This window comes from Bos javanicus, chromosome 4 (genome assembly GCF_032452875.1).
Source record: "Bos javanicus breed banteng chromosome 4, ARS-OSU_banteng_1.0, whole genome shotgun sequence".
Taxonomy (NCBI): Eukaryota; Metazoa; Chordata; class Mammalia; order Artiodactyla; family Bovidae; genus Bos; species Bos javanicus.
The window spans coordinates 70,242,323-70,259,366 of record NC_083871.1 but is presented as its reverse complement, the minus strand read 5'-3'; the positions used below and the strand labels follow the sequence as shown (position 1 = coordinate 70,259,366).

Genomic DNA, 17,044 nt, shown 5'->3' with positions numbered 1-17,044 from the left:
TGTAGAAATAGCAACCTTGCATGTCTCTGCCTCTCGTGGACCCCTCTGTCCCCCCGGCCTAAGCCCACTTTGGGAAACTGGATGCAACGTGCAACTCAGCCATCTGTGTCCTGACCCCACCTGAGGTCCCCTGAGGCTCTGTTGGTTACCTGTTAAGTGAGGCTACTATCGGTAGCCTGTTCCTTGTTTGTAGGGCACTTTGGGAATTTAAGAAGAAAACACCACAATATTAAAGTACGAAATATGCCTGTGTATTGTAGATTTTTAGCATGTATTTTTAATTATTGTTGGCTGCACCACACAGCATGCAGGATCCTAGTTCCCTGACCAGGGATTGAACCTGCACTCCCTGCAGTGGACGCACAGAGTCCCAACCACTGGACCACCAGGGAATTCTCTTTTTAGCGTGTATTTTTAAGACTTGGTTTTTAAACTGGTGATGATGAAGGGGAATGAAATTAGGGGGCTCCCCAATAAATGCCCCAAATAAACATGCTGCTTTTTGAATTCTTAGAAAACTTGGTTTTTATATAAATTTTGAAGTTAAAGAGTGTTGTATATGTTCAACCTCTTTGAAACCAAAATACTGCTGTTTCTGTGCATAGGTGTGTATCTATAATATAAATATGTATTTTTTCCATTTTAAGGTCATCTGTGAAGTTAATACATATTTGATAGCAAAGTACATAGCCAGGCAGTCTTCATAGAGAAATTAGAAAGTTGTTCCTTTGCTGAGGTACCAAAGAAGAGGAATTTATACCATTTTATTGGCTACATTTAGCTTTTTACATGTTTTATCTCAATACCTATGACAATATTAGGAGTCAAGTTTCATCTCAATTTTATAGATAAGGAAATTATAAGAAAGGTGGAGGCACTATATTAATCCCAGGAACTGGCAGCTTTATAATTAGAACTCTTAAATGCTAGCTAAAGTTGGTATGATTGTGAAATTTTTCAAATATATTCATTTTTCCTCAGTCTTGGGTATAATCTCCCTTTGGGATTTCCTCCCTGGCTAATTTTAAATTGTAAGTCACTTTTACTAATAGTTATGAACAAAGAAGTTATAGACTAAATTATAAGCTCTGTTGGTAAGTCTCCAGCTATGAAACTGGCATTCCTACTATTTTTTTGCACTTTGCTATCACAAGTGGGTGCCAGCTTTCACTGAATTCATCCCATTAATATAACTACATGTACCTTACAAGGTAGACTTTCATATTACAGTAATGTATGTCTTAAAAATTTAATGAATTTATATAAAAATTTTTTATGAAAGGATATCATGGAAACACTACAGCTAGTGTTACACACACACACACACACACACACACAATTTTTATAAGTCTTTATGTTCAATAGAGGGCACCACAGCACAGATCATGAATGTCTTCAATGAAGATTTGTAGGTTTTATTTTTTTCTCATGGTAAGAGGTAAACAGGCTGAATAAATTTTTTTTTCTACATCAAACTGCTAACCTTCCAGCTGCTATACAGATGTGTATATATATCATTATGTTGGGTTCTGTAGACTCAGGGCATCCTTAGTTAGGGTTACATGGTTTGCATAGCTATATATATTCTCAGCTGAAGCAATATAGAATACACCTAATAAACTCATGTTGAGGAAAACCAGATTTTCAAATGTGTTTAATTCAAGGAAAAACAGGTTTTGCTTTGTTTAAAGTTATTATGGAGAAAGGAATAACTTTTGACTCATGTTATAAATACCTTGTGCTTAAAATTCCTTTAAAATTCTAGAGGCTATTTTTTGTTCCTTTTATGAGGGCTTGAAAATTATATACGTTTATTTTTATGGAGACTTATAAAGGTGACATTTTACTGACTGTTTTACAAAGTACTCTTTATTTTAAGTTTGAAGTTGATGTCAAGTTTGAAGTTGATTTTCTGCTATTAAATTTGGGGAAAATGTGGTGCAAGTATGACTAGGGTAAAAATAGGATTTAATATTATGATGGCAGTCACAATACTCTGATATATAGTAAATCAGATATTACTTAAAATGAACTAATTATGTTTACTGAACCAGATGGGAAAACACTGTGAAAATTTTGTATTTTTAATTTTGGAATGAAACACTTGACTGAAAATAAAAATCATAAATACAATAAAAAATTATTTTTGCTTATTTAAAACCTATTAATGGAGTACAGTGGCATAAATTTAGCTAACCAGACAGAGGAAATTCACAAAACCTAAACTGGGCAGATGTTTTTGCACTCAAGAGCCTGTACGGGTCTTCAGATGTTCCCAGCCACATCCTTCTCCCCTTTCAGAATTTTGAACTAGGTGTGCCAAGCTCCCTCTGGCTGTTCACTTGTGTGTCCTCCAGATGGCAGTATGAAGCAGAAAAGACAAGACCGGGAAATAATGAGTCTAATGTACAGTAAAATTGGAAATTGAATTATAGTTCAAGAAAAAAGACAGTAGCCTCGAGGTCCTGATCAACCTGGACTCTGATCACTTTTGTTTGCTGTACCCATGTGTTAGGTTACTAGCAAGTTAATAACAGTGTGTGACCAGTTCAAGGCTCAATAGAATTGCTTTAGACATGAAATAAAGCTAAAATGAATTTGTGTCCAATAGCATTGGCATTAGTGCTCATTACTTTTGTGGTGTAATGCCTCGAAGCATCCAAAATCAATTTTAAAGATTACCCATTATTTTATAAAGAAAATAAAACACATTTCCAACAGAAACAAAGCAGTAAGTATAATCCCATGAACAGTTACTTGTAACATCGTGGGCAGGAAACCACTGAAAAAGGGACACAGGAAACACTCAGTTCAAACTTCACAGCGAAGGCAAGTTAATATTAATGGGTCGTTGCTATATAAATCTTCTCTTGATTTGAAGCATTTAAAACAAGAGTGGTAAACATTTATAAATGTAGAAAATAAATCTCAAAGAGTAGTAAAAAGGATTTACTACTTTACTCCTTGTACTTGGTAAATTAATCTTTATCATGTGATATGGTCATTTACTGAGGGAATTCAGGGCAGAGGACATGGAAGAGTGGAAGTATTTAGCTATTTGGCTTGAGGCTTTGCCTTTTAAAAACGCACAAAGGTTTTACTTTTCATTTTAGTAGGTCAGTAAAGAAAGTTTTCTCAAAAACCATTTGTAAACCTATCTGAAGCAAAGAGGACAGCCCGATTTTGGTTTTGATATTGTGTATTTTTAGATGCTTGCCTTCCTTAAGAAATAACTGTCTTATTTGAAAGAGAAGGAAATATTCCAGTGACCTTGGTTTTTAAGTAAATTGATATGAATGATCAAAAGAGATTTACTTTTCTAATTAACTTGTTTTCTGCATCTAAAAATGCAGAATATAAGGTAAGTTTTGTTGGTCTGAAATACTCTATGTCTCATAGATCTCCACATGGAAAATCCTGTTGAACAGAATTATACTTGCGTTTCAGTGTTTCAGGTTTGTCCCCAGCATCCGGTCTTAGAGTCTTGTGTTACATCATTATTGAACTATTGAGTGAGTGAGTGAAGTCGCTCAGTCGTGTCCGACTATTTGCGACCCCATGGACTGTAGCCTACCAGGCTCCTCAGTCCAAGGGGTTTTCCAGGCAAGAATACTGGAGTGGGTTGCCATTATTGAACTATTAACAGAGACTAAATTATCATATGTCAAAATCGTTGCTAAAAAGAGAAAACCAATTTTTATTTAAACATAAGGGTGTTCTTTGATATGCATTTCAGAAAAGACACATTAACTGATAAAACGAATTTGAGGATGTGTACCTTTGGCTACAGGGCACTTTTTCATTCTCCATGATGTACTAGCTGAAATCTGTATTCCCTTTGTAAATTTTGATCTTGGAATGTGGGAAGGCTAGTATGTACTTGTTACTGACTTATCATACTTTAATTACATATATGGTAAAACTGACTGGGAGCAATTTTATTTAGTGACTCATTTTAAAATATGCTGAAGATTCTGGAGAAATTTCAGGTCAACCTTAAGTATTCAAAAAATGCTCCCTCTCAATTGAGCCCTTGTGAACCTGTATATAAGCATCTTTGTAAAGTTTGAAAATGTAAGACATGCTGAGAAATGTACTAACTTTTTAATATAGTTTTTAATAGTTGTTGAAAGTTTTGATGTTTCATGACAGCCTAACCAATAAAGATCACAGAACTGACATGCTGGTAGGCAGTAAATTTTTTAAAGGCAGAATAAATTTCTCTGACTATCTAAGCAAAATATTTCCATAATTAATCCACATGGTCATAACAGATGGTTAAATTGAAGAAATGTCCTTGAAGTTATTCTTTTAACAGATGTTCTTAACTATTAGCTTCATGTTTTTACTCACCTAAATTTCCAAATAATCGAATAAAAGTTAACATATGCTTTCATCCTTTTAATAGGGAGAGTCTGTAATTGATGCCAAGTTTGCCATAGTAGAGAAATCACTTCAGTGGCACATTTCTAATGTTTTTCTCTCTCCCGTCCTATAATTGTCCCTCCCTGTGCACTGATCATGTCTTCTTTTTTCTTTTACATAGGGTTCTACAGAATGCACTTCTGCTTTCAGATAGCAGCCTTCACCTCTTCCTGCAAAGTCATCTAAATTCAGAAGACATCGAGGCATGTGTTTCTGGGCAGACTAAGTACTCTGTAGAAGAAGCAATTCACAAGTTTGCCTTGATGAACAGACGTTTCCCTGAAGAAGAGGAAGGAAAAAAAGAAAACGATATAGATTATGATTCAGAAAGGTATTTCCTTGCATTTTGATTTAACGTATATGTATTTATATAACACATCGTACACATATGCGTGTGTATAGACATATATACACTCCACTTTTTGTTGATGTAATACTAAGATAATGAAAAAATTAATTGACTGAGATTTTATTGAGCTGTGACAGCTCATCATAGTAGTCTTCACACACACCTCCACACTGAATTAATGAATGCAGTAGAAATTCAATTATCTGCATTCTGATTATGTGACTTTCATTTAGTCAGACTTGAATTATTCGCGTTTAAATTATCTAGCTAAAAAAATATCCAACTGCACTCCAAATGGCTAATTAAAAGTCCAAATTTCCTGTCTCTCTTTGTGACTGGAGATAATTAAAGTTCTCCTCTGTTACTCAGGCTTTGAGTGTGTTGTGAAAACCAATTTCCTCTTTTTATTATTTTCCCCCCTCTCTTCTTTTCCAGTTCATCCTCTGGGTTTGGACATAGTAGTGATGACAGCAGTTCGCACGGATGTAAAATGAGCACAGCTCCGCAGGAATCCTGAAAAATAATTCTAATGTTACCATTTTAGGAATAGCAAATTGTGTCCAGTCATAGAGAATAAAGCTTGCAAATAATATATTCTTACCTAAAGCTCACTGTCATATTAAGTATTTGAATTCGTAAAGATGTTGTGTTGTTTATTAGTGGTATTTTTATGTTGTCTGATTTTGGCTAAGCTTCTGTGAAAAGCTAAAAGCCTGTGAATGCAGCACTCTCCTTGATCAGCGCACGCTATTGGTAAAATGAGATCCTGCCCTCAGATGAAATGATTTATATGTTTAAACAAAATCTAGTTGGCTTTATTGCATTTTAAAAGATAGGTAAATAGGTAGCACTTCAAATCCAGATGGAGCATTTCTTCTTGTATTACTGGGGCAGTGTTAGCATAAACACAGCAGGTATGTGTATGACTTACGGCACAGACCAGAATGCCTCTCTCAGACAGGCAGCTGGAATTTTGTGGGTACCTCCTCTGCACTGGAAAAACACTGAGCTTTGGAATGGTTGATTGAAATATTTTAAGAGTGTTTAACCTTTCCATTATTCTATTTCACACTTAGATGGAAAACGTATCTTATGAATAGAGACATGTTAAAATAATGTTTACATCTTTAAAAATAAAAAGCCCAGAAATAGCGCTAGTCATTTTGCTTATATTTGCAATATATAGAGGGCTTCCCTGGTGGCTTAGCAGTAAGAATCTGCAATATATAGATTCAGAAATACATTTTCATTGTTCAAAATCAGCTTTAACACATGGTTTCTGGGAACAAACCATTTGTTTTCATTATCTGTGTGTAATTAGAATTACAGGTTCATGATTTATTTTCTGACTTAATGTGCAATTTCTTAGCACTAGATAACTTTCAGTATCTGTGACGGTTGCTTGTTACTTTAAGTTAAAAGTAGGATCTTATAAAAATTAATAAAATTTGCCAGTAAATATTCCCATAATATAGAAAAGGATATGAACTTGCTAATTTCAGAATTAATTATTCATTTTTAAAAAGTCCTTTCTTTTAAGGCATCTGCCTAAGGATTGGTATAATTTAACAAAATGTCTCTTTTTATAGTGGTCAAAGATAAAATATCTTAGATAAACTACATTGAACTTCAAGTTTCAGATAAGACAGCATTTTCTTGAGATAACTGTTCATATTTCTTCCTTGTTGAATGGTATGAAATATCTCTGAAATTAACAAGAAGATATCTTTATATAAGGGGGATAACTTGTTGCTTTAATTAAATGTTACCTCACCCTCATTTTAACTAGGAGTTTATTAAAAGTTACTGTATTATTTTTAAAAGTCTTTGAAATGCTTGTAACTGAGACTCAACAGAAAAAATTAAATTTAGAATATGAATGATTTCCTTAATTTTGCCTTTTTGTTTTCTGTTTGGTCTAAAATGTTATTGAACTTTTTGTAAATATTTTGATTTAATGTATCTTGGATCTTACTACTTTATCATCTAAGACTCATTATTGTAATACTGGAGGAAAAAAGATTTAGCAGTTTCTTTTTATTTTGCTGACATGTGAAGTTTGCCAGTCATTTCAGTGTGGTCACCAGCTCCTTGGCAATATGTATTTGTATTCATGTTCTGTTTTACAGTAGTTTTGAAAAGCATATATCATGCCACCAATTGTAATTCTTAGATGATGAAACTATAGCCGTCAAAATTGATATTAAGTAATGTGTAATACTGTGGTATGTAAACTTCATGAGATCATCATTTTCACATTAAACATGAAAAAAATAACTTGTTTGTTGCTTATTTTATACAATATATTTCTTCTGACTTAGATCTAAATTCAGTATATTTCTGAATCATCAGTAATTTTTAATGGATAATTTTGTTAAAATTTGATTTCATATTCACTGTAGTTGTATACATTTAAGGCATAGCCTTGGTTTGGTTGTTTTGATATCTAAGTACTGGCTTCCTAAAACTGATTTCCCAGCAGCTGAGAGATTTAAATGAACTTCAGCCCCTAGTGGCTTTCTTGCTTTGTTCAAGTCTCTTATTTTTCTCTGGCATATTTTTATAAAACTTTCTTTAGAGAAAGAAAACAATTACTTACATAACTAAACAAAATAGATGTTTATTTAAAACTATTTAAAATGTAACAAATTTAAAGAATTCTTATCCTGGATGCTTTATGATTTATATACAGCAAATCTATATTTCTCTGGCTAATTCTGAAAGGGTATGCTATTCACCTATTAAGCTAATTTATGTGTTCTGTTTCAGAACTGATTTTATGTATAATTCGAAAGTTTCAACAATGAAAGTCAACAACCTGTTACTTAGGGCTTCTTTTAAAGTCTCACTTGGAAGAAAGTGATTAAAGAAATTGAGTTAAAATTTCAAGTTTTAAAAATTACTAAGGAAAAACAGAAATGCTACTCTTGAGTTATGTACCTTAAGATATTAAATATCTTGCAGGAGCTTTTTAACTCTAGTTCACATTTTACTAAATAATTAAATACAAACAAGTGATATGCAATAACCTTACTATAGTAAGATTAAAAAAAATTCTTTTATGGCTCTTAAGAATTTACACAAATTCATTTCTCTTAGCCACAATTACCATTATATCCCAACATTAAATTGAATGCTGTTTTGAACTCAAAACGTTTTTTGGTGCCTTGAGGATTCATCATTATTGAGCAGCTGTGGTACAGATAAGGTTTTCAATATTTCAGCCATAAAGGAAGACCCTTTTCCATGAAAGGCTTCTAAAATTTTAAGACAAAAATAGCAAAAGCTTATTCTATTTCTAAGTTAAGTTTTCTTCTTAATAATTTAAGTCACTTTGTGAATACAATGCAGCATCTTTTCAACAGAGGGACAATTTATTTCAATACTATTTTCTGCTTTTGTTTGGAATATAGACCTTTATTATATATATAACATGTATATACACATTTTCAAATACAAAAAGCTGTCTGAAATTAGTTATTGTAATTAGACATTCAAAGCATAGGTACAATTTTCCTTTGCACATAAAGGTCATATGAAATTAATACATTTTAGTAGAATGGAATTCAAAAATTTTAGGATGTACATAAGCAACAATTTCTTTAAATTTGAAATATTTACAAAGGATTCTGGCTTTCTTCTTTGCCATATGCAGCTCACAAACGAGTCACCATTGTTCCTTTAAGTCAAACACAATTGCTCTTCTCTCTTGATGGAAACTTTTCTAGATCATTGTTAGGAACAGTGCACTGGACGCGAATTTATTTTAGCTGTGCAAACTGGTAGTTGACCCCTTTTCTCCAAAATTCCAAAGATTTCCTTTCAAAATAATAGGAAACGAGGAAAAAAAATTAAGCTACAATTTTTCTGCGGAATTTAAACTCTAAAGACACTACGCAGATGGTTTATGCTAAACAGGAAAATACCCTTTCTCCCCCGACGAGAAGTGTAGATGCATCCAAAACCCCACACCGCTTGTCTTTGCTGCTAGAGGCACAGCACGGGCATAAGTTGTGGTTGTGTTTTTGCTTGTTTCTTACCTCCGGGCCTTCTTTATAGCTCTGCCCCCCACCCCACCGGCGGCGGCGCTCCCGCTGCGGCACCCAGGCCGCCTGTTGGCTGCGGCGCCCGGCCGGCTCGCGCACACTCCCCGCGCCGCTGCCCGCACACGCGCGCTCCCGCTGCCTCCCACCCGGGCCGCTCCGCCGGCCGCGGCGACTGGGTGGCAGGTAGCGAGCCAGCCGGCCTCAGTCCAGTAACCCATGGCAACCGTCCTGGTAACCCATAGCAACTGCTAGGCGGAAAGAAAGAAAAAAAAAAAACCAACCCGGGTGGAGGGGGGCGGCGGGTGGTGAGTGGGAACAACAACCGCAAAGAGACAGGATTTACAGCTCCGACCTGCAGTGCCCCCTCCCCTGCCCACCTGCCTCGAACGTGGGCACCGCGAGGCCCCCTTCCTAACTTTAGAATGACAGCTTGGCGGCTTGAAAAAAAAAAAAAAAAAAAGCAGAAGGGCTTGAGGTGACGGGTTTGGTGCAGGAGGGAGGTTTGAATATCGATGACCCCCGGGGACTGCAGTTTCAGTCGTTTCCGGGGCCCTGCTGGTTTGGGAGCGGGCGTGGAGCCGGCTGCCGCTAGTCGCTCGGGTGGGTTTCGGGCTTAGCTGGGTCAGGGCGGCCGGGCCGGAGCTGGGGAGGCGGCGGCGGCAGTTCTCACTCTAGGGCTGGACCCGTCTTTGTTCTGCAGAAGCTCGCGCGGCGCGGCGCCCTCGACCCCGCCGCTGGGCCCAAGAGAGGGCGAAGACGCGCCGCCGGCTAGGGTGTGGTTGCGGCCTGTAGGGGCCCGGGAGCGCTCCGGGGTCGCGATGGAGCTGGGGCGAAGCCCACGCGTTCCAAATGTTTTATCTGCGCCCGCACCGCACACGTTGGTTGTCCCCTCTCCCCTGTAGTCTCCCCAGAGCCCTAAATAAACCCTGCGGTGGAGGCGCCTTCGCGTTAATGTGCCCCCTCCCTTGTGGGTAGGGAAGGGACAGGTGCGCTTGGTTGCGGGACTGGGTCGCCCAGGAAGCGCGTGCTTCTGGGTCCTGAAACAGCCCTGGGTCAACGTTTGATGTGTGCCTGTGTGTGGAGGGAGTGTGGAAGGAATGTATAGGGAAAGACAAGTTCCTCACCCCACTAGGGCCGGGAGCCCAGAGGCCGAGCTTCCTTTACCCAAGAAAAAAGGGCGCGGCCGCTGGCAGACCCGGTGCAAGGCTGCAGGAGGACAGAAGGGGGCGCTGCCAGGCCAGCGTGATGGCCCGGCGATCCGTGGGAGAACGCGCCGCTTGGGGTCTGGCTAGCCTCTGCGTGGTGGTGTGGTGGTGGGGCTTCCAAGTGGAAAGAACCCACGCCCTACCCAGGTTTCCGTCGGTACTTCGGAGCGTCATCTGTTCATTTACTTACTCTCAGAACAGCCAGTTGTCAAAAGGATGACGCAGGAAATACAACCGGCACTGGTTCCATTGGATACAGAGTAACTTGGTGCATAAAGAGTCCACTCCACCAGAAGTGTAGTGCAGTGAAGAGAGATGGCACTCGGAATTTGGAACTTGGACCCCTTATAGTTCTAGGTCTAAATCTAACCAGTTGTAATTCCAGGTGCATTTTGATGTTTTAATAAGGATTAAAGTCTGGGTAATTTTTTAAGTCTTTTGAGATCTTAATCCTCAATTATTCGCCCTCTGTAGGTGTGTGCCAGTTACAAATAGCAAAACCATCAGCCACATTCAACACAAAGACCTGAATAAGTATAACTCACATCTATACAATATATAGTCCTGAAAAGGTGATTAGATCAAGTGTTTTATATATCTAATACTTGCACTGGTAAACAAAAAGGAAACTGGCTAAAGAATCCTATTTTAATATTTTCATAAAAGAATCCTCTGAATACATGTTTCTGTTGCCATCGATCTTAGGGAAATTTGGTATATTTTTCATAAACGTGCATGTTCTGGGCTCTGCTGCCTACCGGGCACCAGCTAAAAAGACTGTAAACTATCACACCTGTGTAAACCTTAAACGATCACTTGCTTGCCCTGGGATCCATTCAGTACAACCCCAGCCCTCTGCGTAGTGGTGTACTGGGAGCCCTGTGCTGTAATTTAATTTTTTTTTTTTTTAACAAAAGCAATTACAGAAAAGTGCAAATTTAACGGGTGACATTTAACATTTTGCCGTGGCAGGCAGCCTCCACTTAAATGGGGCCTTTCTGCAGAACAACAGGAGCCAAAAGGCCTGTGTCATGGAGTAATGTAAGACACAATCTGGGCTGCAAACGCACAATGAATCGGGAAGGATTTATGTAATTAATTGACCAGTCTTAACCTGTTATCGTGATGTAAGGAATTTGGAACTCATTAATTTGGGCTCTGACAGATTTCATATTAGAGCTGGCAAATATGGATTGAGCCTCTTATTCTTGTAGCAGCTGGAATTTCCATGACAGTGAGGATTAGTGAAGAAGACCTATTGCTGGAGTCAAACTGCCTCTTTGTAATCAGTAGCCCTGTTCTGCATTAAAAGGAAAATGAAAAAAAGAAAAAAAAAAGGAAAAAGCATATTACCTGGCTGAAGGAACGAAAGGGGCTGATTCTCGCCCTGCTGGTATGGGTGTTGAGCTCAAGCATCTGCAGTTGAATAAAAACATTAATTTTAGTCATAAAGTTAGGTGGTTTCTCAAGCACCTTGAGAGAATAAGAAGATAGAATGGTCTCAGGGTCAGGTTTACTATTGTCAAAGGTAAAAGGGATTAAAAGATGGAGCCTTTGAATTTCCTCTACGTGCACACAAATGTATGAAGAAGGACATAGACGTCTTAGAGGCAAATGGCAAGTTTTGAATAAGGTATCCACAAATAAGAGATTCGGAGCCTTGAAAGAGAAACTGGCTTTCTCAGGAGCCATTGACTCTGTCCTAGTCAGAGCCTCTTTGTGGATCTCAGGAAACCCAGAATTCATATAATGAGCCATTCGTCGATAGTCTAATTTGTGTCCTTTTCACAGTATATGATGGTTAATAAGTCACCCATTTGGAAATGTCTAGTTTCTTCTTTGAGATTTTAAGAAAGCCCAGTAAAAATCTAACTTTCATTTTCACCCTCCTTGACAATCAGAAAAATGCTCGGTTAGGAAAAAAAAGGTTCCAAGATTAAACTAAATGCTTTTTCTTTTTCTTCTTTTCACAATTGGTTTCCCCTATTGCTGTGCAATGTGATAAGGTTAATGTAACAACTGCCATAAGGATCATTAATACAGGAAGATAAGCAAAGTTGCACGTTTAAAACATTTTCAGGGTATCGTTTGGCTCCTTCTGCTGATAAAGGGGACTTTGGTAACAAATGCAGAATACAGGCACTGAATATTTAACTTTTTAGACAGAAAGCCCAATTGACCTTTTCTAGTATGTTATTATTCATAAATACTCTTCGAAGTTGAGTACTGACTGCTCTAGAAATATGTTTTTAAATTTGTACGTTACTTTAAAGAATTTCCAGTCAAACAACTTTAATTTTAATATAAGAAATAGTGCTATAATGTGAATCTTTGCAAAAACAAAAAGATTTCCAATCTCCTCTCCCACTTTTTTTTTTTTTTTTCGCTGTCTTGATTCCAACCAGATTCCAAAGTATTTTTTTTTTTTTTTTAGTTAGTGATAATGGAATTTGATCTAGTAATGAAGTACTTGGTACAAAGATTTGTTTTGTGATTATCTTGTTAAGAAGTGATTTCTTCAGCTTTGGTTCCATTTAAGTGCATGCATGAAGATAAACACTGGAAATTTGCATCAATATATTAATGTTATCCTTCACATTGAGAGCAAAAAAAGAGCTAGTAGTTGTTATTAGTATTATTATTTCAGTGGGAAGTCTGTGAAGATAAACAATTGATATCAGCAAGACTTGGATAACTAGTATAAACCATGACAAGGGCGATTAATAGTGTGTATAAACACACTTCAAATTTGTATACACTATCTCAGCTCTCACCTAGGGATTTCTTTGTATTTTTTTAGAAGAGTAATTTGTAAGTTGACAATTACAAGGTTATCAGCTCTTGTGCTGTGTGTACTGTTTATATATTGGAGGTATGGAATGGACACTTTGAAGTGTGATTTACCCAAGAGAGTGTTGACAGGAGGGAAGTCTGTTGAATTGGGTTCTGACTCTGCCATTAACACATACCCAAAGGCAGCTCCCACCCTCTGTAGACTGCAGTATTCTCATCAGTACAATAAAAAGACTAAATATAGAATGTCTTTAAAGGTGTTAATAAATGTTATTTTAAAAAAAGAAAGAAAGAGGAAAAAGGAGGTAGGGTGGAAGTTTTCATGGCCTATTATTTTTGCAGGACTTCCCAGTGCCTTTCATATGTTGATATACTGTGTGTGTGTGTGTAGGGGGATACTGTTTTACAAAACTGTATCCAAAAAAACAATAAAAATTTCATGATCTTTTGAGTCTATAATACTTTGGATATTTTCCCCAGAATGATTAAGGGACACTTGTGTTCATCCTTGGGTTGCCCAGGTAGCTCAGTGGTAAGAATCTGCCTGCCAATGTAGAGAGATGCAGGAGATGAGGGTTCCATCCTTGGGTTGGGAACATCCCCTGGAGGAGGAAATGGCAACTCATTTCAATATTCTTGCCTGAAGAATCCCATGGATAGAGGAGCCTGGGCAGCTACAGTCCATAGGGTTGCAAAGAGTCAGGCATGACTGAGCAACTGAGCACGCACATGTTCATCCTAAGTGTTCTTGAGGATATGGTGTGAGAGATGGGTGCATGCATGCTCAGTCACTAAGTCATGTCTGACTCTTTGTGACACTATGGACTGTAGCTCCCTAGGCTCCTCAGTCCATGGGATTTCCAGGCAATAATACTTGGATGGGTTGCCATTTCCTTCTCCAAGATATCTTCCCACCCCAGGGCTTGAATCCACGTCCCCTTTACCACTGAGCCACCAGGGAAGTCAATGTGGATATCAGTAAATGAGAAGGATTCCCTTTCAGTGACTAGGTTCTGTAAAGAGGTAGGGAGTATGGTGCTAAGTTTAAATCTTAGGTTCACTGCCTAAAGATGAGTGGCTTGGGGTAGGTCCCTCAACCTTTTGGAATTTGTTTCTTTATATACAACATGAAGATAATAATACACTCTGAGGGCAAGTTGTGAGGTGCTGATGAAATCAGAGCGAGTTTCCTCTTCTTGGAAGGCTCTTTAACTTTCCTTATTCATGCCTTCAGAGCAGTCTCTCAGAGTTATCTGAGATGTTGCCTCTCTGGCCGCAGTCCTCATTTTGCCCCAAATAAAACTTAACTCACAGCTCTCAAGTTGTGCATCTTTTTTTAGTCGACAGTTATAGCGACCACGAAGGGATCCAGAATGCACTTCCTTTCTTCGATTGGACTCCACCAGGAACCAGAACTTTGGTACCAGCAGCAGCCCCTTGTGCCCGTCCGCTTCCTTGGGGAGTGCAGACGAATTTGGGGGCGGTGGCCGCGTGGGCGCAGGACGGCCTAGAGGAGCTATTCCACATTCAAGGTCAGGAGGGGCAGCGCTGAGGAGATACCCCTCGTCCAAGGTAAGGAGCAATGGCTGCGCTTTGCTGGAGCAGCTGTGAGGAGATACCCGAAGTCCAAGGTAAGAGAAACCCAAGTAAGACAGTAGGTGTTGCAAGAGGGCATCAGAAGGCAGACACACTGAAACCATACTCACAGAAAACTAGTCAATCTAATCACACTAGGACCACAGCCTTGTCTAACTCAATGAAACTAAGCCATCCCGTGGGGCCACCCAAGATGGGCGGGTCATGGTGGAGAGGTCTGACAGAATGTGGTCCACTGGAGAAGGGAATGGCAAACCACTTCAGTATTCTTGCCTTGAGAACCCCACGAACAGTATGCAAAATGATAGGATACTGAAAGAGGAACTCCTCAGGTCAGTAGGTGCCCAATATGCTACTGGAGATCAGTGGAGAAATAACTCTAGAAAGAATGAAGGGATGGAGCCAAAGCAAAAACAATACCCAGTTGTGAATGTGACTGGTGATAGAAGCAAGGTTCAATGCTGTAAAGGCCAATATTGCATAGGAACCTGGAATGTCAGGTCCATGAATCAAGGCAAATTGGAAGTGGTCAAACAAGAGATGGCAAGAGTGAATGTTGACATTCTAGGAGTCAACGAACTGAAATGGACTGGAATGGATGAATTTAACTCAGATAACCATTACATCTACTACTGCGGGCAGGAATCCCTTAAAAGAAATGGAGTAACCATCATGGTCAACAAAAGAGTCCGAAATGCAGTACTTGGATGCAATCTCAAAAATGACAGAATGATCTCTGTTCGTTTCTAAGGCAAACCATTCAATATCACAGTAATCCAAGTCTATGCCCTAACCAGTAATGCTGAAGAAGCTGAAGTTGAAAGGTTCTATGAAGACCTACAAGACCTTTTAGAACTAACACCCAAAAAAGATGTCCTTTTCATTTTCAGATCAGATCAGATCAGATCAGTCACTCAGTCGTGTCCAACTCTTTGTGACCCCATGAATCACAGCACGCCAGGCCTCCCTGTCCATCACCAACTCCCGGAGTTCACCCAGACTCACGTCCATCGAGTCAGTGATGCCATCCAGCCATCTCATCCTCTGTCGTCCCCTTCTCCTGCCCCCAATCCTTCCCAGCATCAGAGTCTTTTCCAATGAGTCAACTCTTCGCGAGAGGTGGCCAAAGTACTGGAGTTTCAGCTTTAGTATCATTCCTTCCAAAGAAATCCCAGGGCTGATCTCCTTCAGCATGGACTGGTTGGATCTCCTTGCAGTCCAAGGGACTCTCAAGAGTCTTCTCCAACACCACAGTTCAAAGCATCAATTCTTTGGCGCTCAGCCTTCTTCACAGTCCAACTCTCACATCCATACATGACCACAGGAAAAACCATAGCATTGACTAGACAAACCTTTGTTGGCAAAGTAATGTCTCTGCTTTTTAATATGCTATCTAGGTTGGTCATAACTTTCCTTCCAAGGAGTAAGCATCTTTTCATTTCATGGCTGCAGTCACCATTTGCAGTGATTTTGGAGCCCGCAAAAACAAAGTCTGACACTGTTTCCACTGTTTCCCTATTTCCCATGAAGTGATGGGACCAGATGCCATGATCTTCGTTTTCTGAATGTAGAGCTTTAAGCCAACTTTTTCACTCTCCACTTTCACTTTCATCAAGAGGCTTTTGAGTTCCTCTTCACTTTCTGCCATAAGGGTGGTGTCTTCTGCATATCTGAGGTTATTGATATTTCTCCCAGCAATCTTGATTCCAGCTTGTACTTCTTCCAGTCCAGCGTTTCTCATGATGTACTCTGCATATAAGTTAAATAAACAGGGTGACAATATACAGCCTTGACGAACTCCTTTTCCTATTTGGAACCAGTCTGTTGTTCCATGTCCAGTTCTAACTGTTGCTTCCTGACATGCATTTAGGTTTCTCAAGAGGCAGTTCAGGTGGTCTGGTATTCCCATCTCTTTCAGAATTTTCCACAGTTTATTGTGATCCACACAGTCAAAGGCTTTGGCATAGTCAATAAAGCAGAAATAGATGTTTTTCTGGAACTCTCTTGCTTTTTCTATGATCCAGCGAATGTTGGCAATTTGATCTCTGGTTCCTCTGCCTTTTCTAAAACCAGCTTGAACATCTGGAAGTTCATGGTTCACATATTACTGAAGCCTGGCTTGGAGAATTTTGAGCATTACTTTACTAGCATGTGAGATGAGTGCAATTGTGCGGTAGTTTGAGCATTCTTTGGCATTGCCTTTCTTAGGGATTGGAATGAAAACTGACCTTTTCCAGTCCCGTGGCCACTGCTGAGTTTTCCAAATTTGCTGGCATATTGAGTGCAGCACTTTCACAGCATCATCTTTCAGGATTTGGAATAGCTCCACTGGAATTCCATCACCTCCACTAGCTTTGTTCGTAGTGATGCTTTCTAAGGCCCACTTGACTTCACATTCCAGGATGTCTGGCTCTAGGTGAGTGATCACACCATCGTGATTATCTGGGTCGTGAAGATCTTTTTTGTACAGTTCTTCTGTGTATTCTTGCCATCTCTTCTTAATATCTTCTGCTTCTGTTAGGTCCATACCATTTTTGTCCTTTATCGAGCTCATTTTTGCATGAAATGTTCCTTTGGTAGCTCTGATTTTCTTGAAGAGGTCTCTAGTCTTTCCCATTCTGTTGTTTTCC

At 39.0% G+C, this 17,044-nt stretch overlaps 1 protein-coding gene across 6 annotated transcripts in view; it reads left to right on the top strand.

Moving 5' to 3' along the window:
* Positions 1-7,051, top strand: part of SNX10 (sorting nexin 10) — a 67,862-nt gene extending 60,811 nt beyond the window's left edge. For all 6 annotated transcript variants that reach the window (XM_061414303.1, XM_061414308.1, XM_061414305.1 and 3 more), the window contains 2 exons: positions 4,547-4,756; positions 5,210-7,051. In XM_061414303.1, coding sequence (XP_061270287.1) covers positions 4,547-4,756; positions 5,210-5,291 — 292 coding nt within the window. In that variant the 3' untranslated portion in view covers positions 5,292-7,051. The remainder of the gene's footprint in view (positions 1-4,546; positions 4,757-5,209) is intronic.
* The last annotated feature ends 9,993 nt before the right edge of the window (positions 7,052-17,044 follow it).